Source organism: Argiope bruennichi, chromosome 3 (genome assembly GCF_947563725.1).
Source record: "Argiope bruennichi chromosome 3, qqArgBrue1.1, whole genome shotgun sequence".
Taxonomy (NCBI): Eukaryota; Metazoa; Arthropoda; class Arachnida; order Araneae; family Araneidae; genus Argiope; species Argiope bruennichi.
This window is the reverse complement of record NC_079153.1, coordinates 116,706,080-116,716,243: the sequence shown is the minus strand read 5'-3', so window position 1 is coordinate 116,716,243 and position 10,164 is coordinate 116,706,080. Positions and strand designations below refer to the sequence as shown.

Below are 10,164 nucleotides of genomic sequence, written 5' to 3'. Positions count from 1 at the left end.
AGTGTCTTATTTCTGATTGAGATAAAATATTTTTTATTTAGATATTGCTTGATTGCTTTTTTATTCAAAAATATAACTCTAAAACATATATAGAGCTATCATTTAAAAAAAATTGAAATATCTATTAGCAATAAAAGGAAATGTATCATGTCTATTGGCATTCTACATTGCATTAGATCTGGATCTATTAAATTTGGTGCAGATATTTTTTAAAGGGTGAGACTAGGAGGACTTTCTTTAAAAAAAACTTTTTTTAAAAATTCAATAAAGATTATCGAAAATTTTCATATTTAATCATATTAACTTCTAAAAATACTACTTAAAAATAATTTTTATATTGTAAAATTCGTAAACATTATATTTTTAATGGTCTAATTTAAATAATTTTTAAAAAATATTTTGAGTATACTCTGCAATTATATATTTCATTATTATTATGAAATATAAATTGCTCTATTCATTGCTACAAGTATTTCATTCTTGATTTTTCTGCCATAGTTATTGATGAAGATCCTATTTATGTTACTATGATGAGTAGCTTTCAATTTAAAGTATGCTTTTTTGAACTTTAGAAAAATTTATTGTATGTACAATTAAAAAATAAGCTCATAAAAAAATTATGATGGAAAATTCTTCAAGTTTGTTCATTTTTAAGCACTGTTACCCTTTCTTGTAATACAAATTTTTTATGATATAGTATCTTTATTTTAGGTTGAAAACTGCTTGCTTATTAAAGTACAATGTTTTTTTTTTTTTTTGAGTCAAATAAATTTTTATTGAATAATCCCTGAAATATTACATGAATTATAAAAATGTTCAGAAGTACATGTAAAATATTTCTTATATTTGAGTGAACAGATTTAGTGTCACTAAGAAAGTTTTTGCATTAGTTCATAATTGAAGTTTTTGTAATCACTCCCATTTCAAAATTTAGGTGGGATGAGAGAAAATTAAGAAATTGCAAAATGTAACCCACAGCAGCATAAGGGTTTTGAAATAGTGCATGTTACATACTTAGAGATTATACTTATCTGAAACCTAATGATTGAAAGTAATCTTTCCAAGCATTAACTTTTTTCAGTATCAATTTTAATTGGAAAAAATAGAACAATATTTTTACATAGTGTTAAAGACGAATTGTACAATGCATAAGAGGAAGAAAATAAAGCAAAATCATTCAGAAGTTATTAGATACTTCCACAAAGAGTGAAATAAATTTTTAAGACAGCCTGGAAATTAGGAATATCAAACAGAACAGGTTAAAGAAACTAAAGTTATTAAAACAGCAGTTAACTAAAGTTATTTATACTTTTACTTTAAACTTTGGAAGGAATTACTGGATTTCTTTCTTCAAACTTTTTTTTTTGCATTAAAAAATACAGATTATTACTAGATTAATTGAATATTAGTTTTGAAAATGGATAATTAAAAATATCTGTGTATTTGCTGATCGTGAAATCAAATGGTTTCATACGAGTTGAAAACAAGCTTACAATCAGCTTTATAATATGACATTATTGGTATTTGACTATAAGAATTGCACAATTTTGAATCATACAAATTGCATACAAACTTAATCAAATGTGGATAAAACTCAATCATAGATAATGTTTTAAAACCTTTGCATAAAACTTATTTTTATGAAAATTGATATAATTAATAAAATCCAGTTTATATGAATATTATTATTCCTCTCTTGCTAGTTTGTCTAAAATATTGGCTTGATTTCAATTAATTTTTATGCAAAACTTGATAGTCATGATTCTTTCTGTAAATTTTAAGTTTAAAGATAAAAAATTTTCTTGAACTTCTTCAGCTGTTTAGTACATGTATCTTCTTAATGAAGTGAAGTCGAAAATCAAAATAACTTTGGAAGTTTAACTGTCCACATTATCTAATATTTAGATGAACATTGTCTTTTGCTGTGCTGCAACTTTATTTTCTTATACCTCTTGTTCTGTTGATTCTAAAACTATAATGGTGCAACACAATCAATGTGTATTTTATGAACAAGATATTATTGGGATTGAAGCATGCTAATAAAAAAAAATGAATAGAAAATGCAATTATTCAGTAATCAAGGTTTATTTCATAGCAAAATTAATATCTTATTAAGCTATATTTATACATTCTGCAAATTCATTACATGTGCTAAAATATATAAAAATAACCTGCTTTCCTTGATCTTTTAATAAATGAAAGAAATTTTTTTAAAATACGTTTTAGAATTTATATTAATTAAATATTTAGTAAAACAATGAAAATGATTTGAATTTCATTGTAACTATAAAGTATATGATTGAAATTTTGTATAAAAGCATTTTTATAAACCAAATGAAACTTGGGGAGGATTGTGCAGTAATAAAATGATCACCAAATAGAAAATTTTAAAAGGCACATTTTTTTTTTGTGTGTGTGTGTAATATATTTAAAAGTTTACTTGAAAAACTTCAAAATCTTAATTTACTTAAAATAATGTATATTTGGTAAAACAGCATCAATATGTAGTCATTTTCTTTCACTATTAGTATAGATTAATTTGCACATTAACATTTTCTCAGACTTTATAAAACTATTATATATTTAATCGGACTGGATAGCAACTCATGATTTAAATTCTACTTGGAGATTTAAAAAGTTATATCGAGTGTATCAAACCAAATTAGTAGTAACGCTAGAATAAACTAGGGGCCACTGTTTGATCTTAACTAATTTTCAAATCTTAATTGTTTCAGTCAGACAGCAAAACTCCATCTTAATTTTATAAACATGAATTTAATGTATAGATGATGAGGCAACAATAAATGAACAGTAGTGTTTTTATACCGCATTTTTTTAATACTTCCAAATATGTGTGAAGCCTATACATTTCAGCTGTCAAATATATAAGATTGCTTTTGGTTTGGGCTACTCATAATTATTTGTTTGCAAATCTTTTGCAACACAAAATTCTGCTGCGCATTCATTTTCATTTACAGCCATCTCAAAATAACTGTACAAGCTCATCTTATTTTTACCATATTCTATTGTTTCAACCACTTTAGGACCCAAATGAAAATAAATATCAAATTGACTGAATTATTTGCAGGCATATATATGAATGCAATCATTGGTTACACATAACATTAAGTAAAGTGGTTAATGATCAATGGAATTGTTCAATTCACATTAGATTAAAAATACTTCTATTTTCACATAATATTTCTCTATTTTTCTTTCATAAAACTGTACTATATTGCTTATTGAACTCTTATAGTATGTTATGACTTTTAAACTTGTCTTGCATAAACTGATTTGTGAGTCAATTATTAAAATGTACAGCTTAATTTAATTTATTCAAAGATAGAAGATTCACAAATAAAATGCCTTTTTTGATAGATGTTCATAAGATTTAATATATAATCTCATTCTTAATTTTTTTTCTAATGTATTAATGAAAAATAAGGATCATCAATGAAACAAGCTACATTTGACATTGAGATTGTTCCAAGGAGCAAGTTTTCTAATGTAAAATGCCATTAAAGAATTTCTCTATGTAGAAAACTATTGATTTAAAGACACATTAATCTAGTTTAATCAACAAAGTAGTTTCTTAAGATAATAAAAATGTATTTTTTAATTGCCAAGCATATCAATTGTTTATGAATTATGACAAATTTTAAATAAAAGGACAACATAATGCAAAGGTTTTTTTTATTAAAATATAGCTGCAGTACAAAACTAACCAATAAAAAGGTGATAAAACACAAAAGTATTTTAAGCTCATGTCTTTTCTTTTTGGCACAAAGCATGAATGTTATAGAAAGACACTGGTTTAGCTTCAATATATATAAGTAGAATTCAATAAAATAAATGCAAAATTAAGTAAATTTCAATAAATTAATATGATTTAGAATCATTATAGAATAAAATGAATCGGTTAATGTTTGACAATTATATTCATTTATGAAATGTAAGTTTTGATTGTCAGTGTCATGATATATTTGTATTGTTACATTTTTAAATCTTATATATATATAAAAAAACACCAGGTTTCAATAATATTACCATTTGATAACAAAATATTAATGCAAAAAAATAAGTAGAAAACATCAAAACCAACAAAATTTTACATGAAGATTTAAGATCATTCAACAACAAAGGAGCAAGAATCCAAAAATCATTTCCTTTTTTTAAAAAAAACAGCACTTCAAAACAGAAAAAGTATATTAAAAAAATCAAGTAGGAAAAAAAAATCGGCATTTAATCCATTTTAACTTGCAACTTTTCTTTTATTTCTTCAACAAAAGATCTGGTAATGACTACATCTTTAACTGGTTTGTCTTCAGGAGTAGTTTTGACATTTTCAATGGTATTCACAACATCCATCCCTTGTAAAACTTTTCCAAATACAACATGGTGTCCATCAAGCCAAGGAGTAGCAACTGTTGTGATGAAAAACTGACATCCATTTGTGTTTTTACCTGTAAACATAAAAATTACTCATATTTAGAAATAGATAACATATTTTCTTATTTTATTTGAAAACTGAACTTTTATTTGTATATTTTAATCAAACTATTTTAATTAGATTAATGCTTCAACTGAACCATTTCACTACTAGTAAGGTGATTTAATTTCCTACTCATTAATTCACAAAATCCGCAACAAATTTATTCCACAACATAATTAAAATTAAAAAGAGTTAAAAGCTGGAAAAAAATACTTTTAGTGAAAATAAGAATATGAAATGGAATATATAAAGATATTTGTATTTTAATGTTCATTGCAGTTCAGCCAAAATGTTAAAAATATAATGAACAAATGATATGATTATGTTATATTTTACTTAAATTTTAATCTACCAAAAATCTATCTAAACTAGTAACTATTATAAGATTATTCAATAACTAATACAAAAATATGCATTTTAAGCAAAAATATAGTATTAATTATATGATTTTTTTAATTTAAAAAATTTAATGTATTCAAATAATATTTGCCCATATTTAGTTATAATGACAAAAATATTTGTCATTTGTATTCATAATATTGATGCATTGTTAAAAATAACATTTTATTACTCTTTCATATTCCTGACACAGGAGTACTGGCAAATAAAATTTCCCTTTCTATAAAACAGATTTCCAAGGTTCTCTTTATATTTGTTTTTACTGTCACACATCAAAGATTGCTCTGTTTTTCATAATTTTATAATTCAGATATACATGAAATGTTTTCATTTTGAGTTTTTACATTATTCATTATTATTTTTTTAAAAAAATGTATAAAATAAACCAGATAAAAACAAAACCCTAAAGAAATTGAAATTAAAGATTCCATAACAACAAACAAAAAATTGCATTTACTTGAATTTATTTACTGATCAAATTTCAAAAAATTCATTTTTCTTAATATTCTGAAATAATAATAAAAAAAAGGCATTTACCTGCATTGGCCATACTCAGGATACCTGGACCAGTATGTTTCAAGTTAAAATTCTCATCAGGGAAGTATTTTTCACCATTTATTGAGATGGAACCAGTACCATCCTGAGCAACAATATCGCCACCTGCAAGGATTAAAAAAAGTAATATTGAATCATTGAACTACTATAAGCAATATATTTTCAAAGAAAGAAAAATTGAAATATTTCAAACATTAGATGTCAATTTTAAAATTCCAAACAAAAGCAAATTTAAAACTTCAAGTGCATAATATGCATCATAAGATTAAAATGAATTCTTTCATTTTACAGAACTATATAGTTAGGCAAAACATAATTTAAGATGGTAAAACATCACTTAATGAAATAAATTTTTAAAAAATAACTCGTATATTTAATAAAAAAAAATAATACACTTTCCTTTAATAAGAACATAATCGCATATTTTAGTTGATGCTAACAGAACATCTATTATTTAAAAAGGAAATTAATTCATGTAAAAATTTTATATTATAAATTTATTTTTGCAGAAAAAAATACTAGCTGTAAAATATATAATGCTTTGTATAAATTACAAAGAAACATTTTGAAAATTCTTCAAATTAAACAAACTACTAATGTCTATGTTTTAAGATGTTTAAGTGTAATTGAAAAAATTTCAATAATAAATTCAGAAAAATGTTTTTTGGTTGCGTTGTACCTATAGTTCAATTTATACACTTAAAACTTGATACATACCTTGAATCATGAAATCCTTAATAACTCTGTGGAATTTGGTACCTTCAAACTTCATGCCTTTATAGCCTTCACCAGCAAAGGTAACAAAGTTACTGACAGTTTTTGGAACAACTTTACCAAAAAGTCCAATTACAATTGTGCCAAGTTGTTTCCCATCCGAAGAAACGTCGAAATAGACTTTGTGGGTCACATCAACTTTATTTTCCTAATAAAGAAACATAAATTAAGTAAAAAATATTTTCATGTAAACTTTGAAACAGATATAATAAGCCTAAAATGTACCATTTCCCCCATTAAACATTAGCACGAAATGCTTGCTAAATGTAACAAAAGATGAATCTCGAGTCACAAAATATGCGATTATAATTTCCAATTTCAATATTTAGCACACTTGTACGTATTTTTTTTTTGTTATTTATAAGTTAAGAGGAAAATATCAATTATCTAAAACTTTCATATATGAATGAATAAACTTTTATATTTCTTGTCGTTAATTTCAATTTAATAAAGAGAAATTAAATCTTCAGAATCTTACGATTTCACATTGAATCGAGTTTGATCACACTCAATTTGCATACTTCATTTATATTAAGGTGATATATTTGGCCTTTCTTATTAATCAAAAAGTATTTTCAAATGTTTATGATTTGATTATTAATATAATATTTATGTATGGAACTCAAATAGTGAAGTGAATTTAGAATTTTTTTAGATAACTTAGAATATTGAAATTGAAAGAAAGGAATCTTCATTTTCTTTTAAAAAAGAAGTTTTAATTTTAATTTAGGGGATTAATGCAATTTTTCTTTTATAAATGTAATTAATTTTTTCCACAAATTTATGCACAATCATAATAGTGACCAGGATACTTGTCCCACCTGCACAGCTAGTTATCATGTACAGAATAAAGCTTTGTGTTCCATTTTTTTAGCAGAAAAAAACTACAATAGACATTTTTATCTTCATATGCTTCAAATGTGGTAAATACTACAACTTGAACTCTCAAGATTTCATTTTCTGAGAAGTTGGAGCTCCACTAGTCACCATAACGATGCAAATATCTTCCATCTGCACTGGACAGGATGCACAGTCCTGATGAGAAAGTGTTGAAATAGGTTCCAAGACACTTTATCCTTTATATGCATCCCACCATTGATTGAGATCTGTCAAAGCAGTGAGTGCAGAGTTTGCAAAAGCATTTGCTGCTGTTACAAAAGACATGTTGAATCAAGCATGTGAACTATTGACTCGATATCTGTCACCTCACGAAGAACATCCATATTGAATCTTATTAAGGTAGATAAACTGATATTTTTCTTATTTTTAACACATAAATGATTTTAATATTACATCAATAAGCCCAAATATATATTGAAATAAAGTATTTTTTTTAGTTTAATACTAGCATGTTTGACCTTTACCTGAAATTTCTCAAATGGCACTTTGGATTAAAAATACAAGTTTCATTTTTAATATTTTATAACATTACAATTTTAAACAGACTAAGTCAGTTTTAAACTCAAACGAAAATTAATTTCATTTCAATTTGATACCATTCAAATTTTATTCTTTTTTTAATAAAAATAATTATTTTAAATCAAAATTTATTTAATATTTTTATCCTAGCCATTAAAAGACTGCCAAGAATTAAATATAATAAAAAATATCAGAAACTAAGAAAACATTAAGAAAAAAATTTATATCCAAGTAAAATTATAATTTTATTTATGACAAATTAATATATTACTCACCTGATTTTTAATATTCAGTGGTAAATTAGAATTAAGACGATTTTTTAAGGAATTTTTTAAAGCATTCAGATAGCGATTACGGATTTGTGCAGGCCAGTTCTTTGAACTTGTAATTTGCTGTAAATTTAATTTTTAAATATTTTTATTAAGGAGCATTTATACATCATCTAGCAAGTTATTGGTCAGTTTAGCAGTTATGAAGAATTTAATGCATTAAAATAACGGAATTGTAAAAATTACTTGGTTAACATATTTAGTTTATTATATTAAATATAAATACCAATTAAGTTAGAAAAGAATAGTTGATAAGAATATTTTTTTTCTCTGTTAAGAGGAAAAAAAAGTGGCAAAATATTTAAATGAATAATTAAGGCAGCAAATATTTTGTTATTATAACAATTATAAAAAATGATTAATATCCATTACTATCAGTCTTAATTCTGATATAAAATAAATCAATTTTCTAATCAATGTCCATCTTAATAATAAAACTGGAGATGCATGATCATTTAATATATTTGAACTAATTTTATAATCACTAAATCAAAATTCTAAAAAATACAAATTTTTTCTTTTTTTAAAAAGAAAAAAATATTCAGTAACATTAACTTAAATCCTTTAACAGTTATGCTTTACCATAATGTATAAATGACAGAATTTTAAACTTTTATAGTATGATAAACAAGCTATGAAAAAGCATTCTATATATATAGTGTAATATGAAATGTTTCTTGAAATTAAGAGTATCATTGATATCCTATTCTAGAAGCAATCAAAATGGCGATGCTGTATAATGAAAGTTATCTTGTAGAATGATATGAACAAAGTAACTATTGGAATGCTTCAATAGAAATACTGCTAGAATACTGTTCCAAGACTATTTACAATAATAATTTACTTTTCAATAATTATGTTAATTGCATGATTTTGATTTAATTGCACTTTTCAAGAGCTATAAAATCGTGGTTAAACTGTGTTAAAATATACTTTAGAATTAGAGTTTAATAGGTGTATTTATTTAGAGTAAAAATTGCAAGCGCCAAGTAGTACCAAACTAGCTCCTTAGTTATGAACGGATTTACAACAATGAGACATTAAGCATCTTAGGCAATTTCATTTTATCAACCAGAAGTAGAGAACATAATGGTATTAAAATAATATCATAGAATATTCTTAAATTGAATAATGTAAGATTAAACCAGTTTTGATTTATATAAGATCTTTGTGTTAATACTGACAGAATTTTACATGCAATAAATAGTTTTTTTTACTGTTTGTACCAAATTTTTTTAAAAATGCTTTTTTTTAAGAAATATTTTAGAAGATATGCTTTTGATTCATAATTTAAAAGTTGGTAAAACAAAGAAACAATTATAGCAATTTAATAGATGTCGCCACTAACAGGGCGTTGCCCCCCTGGCAACTGCGATATTAATTTTATGAATGTTCTGATAATTACACACACATAAACTTTAAAAAAGTTTAAATAAATGTTTTACAAATACTTTGCATAATTATTCACATACAAATGTAAAATTGATGCACAAATAACTTTTTTTTTTCTTTTTACCTTTGCACTTGCAACAACGACCAGCAGGGAGAGGAATAATAAAAATGACTTCATTATTAATTTTAATAGAAAAACTTAAATTCTATTTCAAAATTTCGCACACGAATCTAATCAAGAATGAGTTAAGACAGACTGATTTAACAAGAGAAGTTAGTGGAAAGCCTCTTGGGATGGATGTCTGCGTCAGCCGGTTTCGGAATTATTGTGTGGGCAGAGTTGCCAATAACACTTTCCAGATGTCTAACAGTACGGTGTCCACTAATGCGCTCTGCAGGATGCTCATGTTACATGATACGTTTGAGACAAAAACAAAATTCCTTTTTTTTTTTTTTAATATTTTAGTTAAATGGGGAAGTAGACGGTAGAGGGCTTTAATTTTCACTAAATATAAAGGAAATAATAAACAACAGAATTAAATTAACAATTTGAATGCAACGATCTTTGTATTGTCATACATAATTTATTATTATTTCTATTAATTTGATAAGTAGAAAAGAATCAAGATCAACAAGTTAAATACGTATTTAAGACAACTTTTTAAATGTAATTCGAGATAAAATGTAATTTGTTTATTGAAATAATTTTTGTAAACATTTTTTTTCGAATATACAGCATTATCCTATTTAAAAATGTAAAAAAAAAAATTAAAAAAATACAATGGGTAGGGATGTTTTCGATTT

General features: G+C 24.6%; 1 protein-coding gene across 1 annotated transcript; it reads right to left on the bottom strand.

Annotated features, from left to right (window-relative positions):
• Nucleotides 1–3,676: 3,676 nt before the first annotated feature.
• LOC129963645 (peptidyl-prolyl cis-trans isomerase B-like) lies at nucleotides 3,677–9,729 on the bottom strand. The gene is made up of 4 exons (XM_056078137.1): nucleotides 9,485–9,729; nucleotides 6,164–6,368; nucleotides 5,429–5,551; nucleotides 3,677–4,463 (listed from the first exon to the last, which is right to left on the bottom strand). Exons 1-4 carry the CDS (start codon nucleotides 9,536–9,538, stop codon nucleotides 4,243–4,245), a joined length of 603 nt encoding a protein of 200 aa, XP_055934112.1. The 5' UTR covers nucleotides 9,539–9,729; the 3' UTR covers nucleotides 3,677–4,242.
• Nucleotides 9,730–10,164: the final 435 nt, after the last annotated feature.

Bases quoted from the DNA above. Each gene is read 5' to 3' on its own strand.
- LOC129963645 (XM_056078137.1), bottom strand. From the start codon at position 9,538: ATGAAGTCATTTTTATTATTCCTCTCCCTGCTGGTCGTTGTTGCAAGT. The intron at 5,552-6,163 runs GTATGTATCAAG...TAATCCTTGCAG, and splicing joins TAAGGATTTCATGATTCAAG to GTGGCGATATTGTTGCTCAG. The intron at 4,464-5,428 runs GTAAATGCCTTT...TTATGTTTACAG, and splicing joins CCTGAGTATGGCCAATGCAG to GTAAAAACACAAATGGATGT.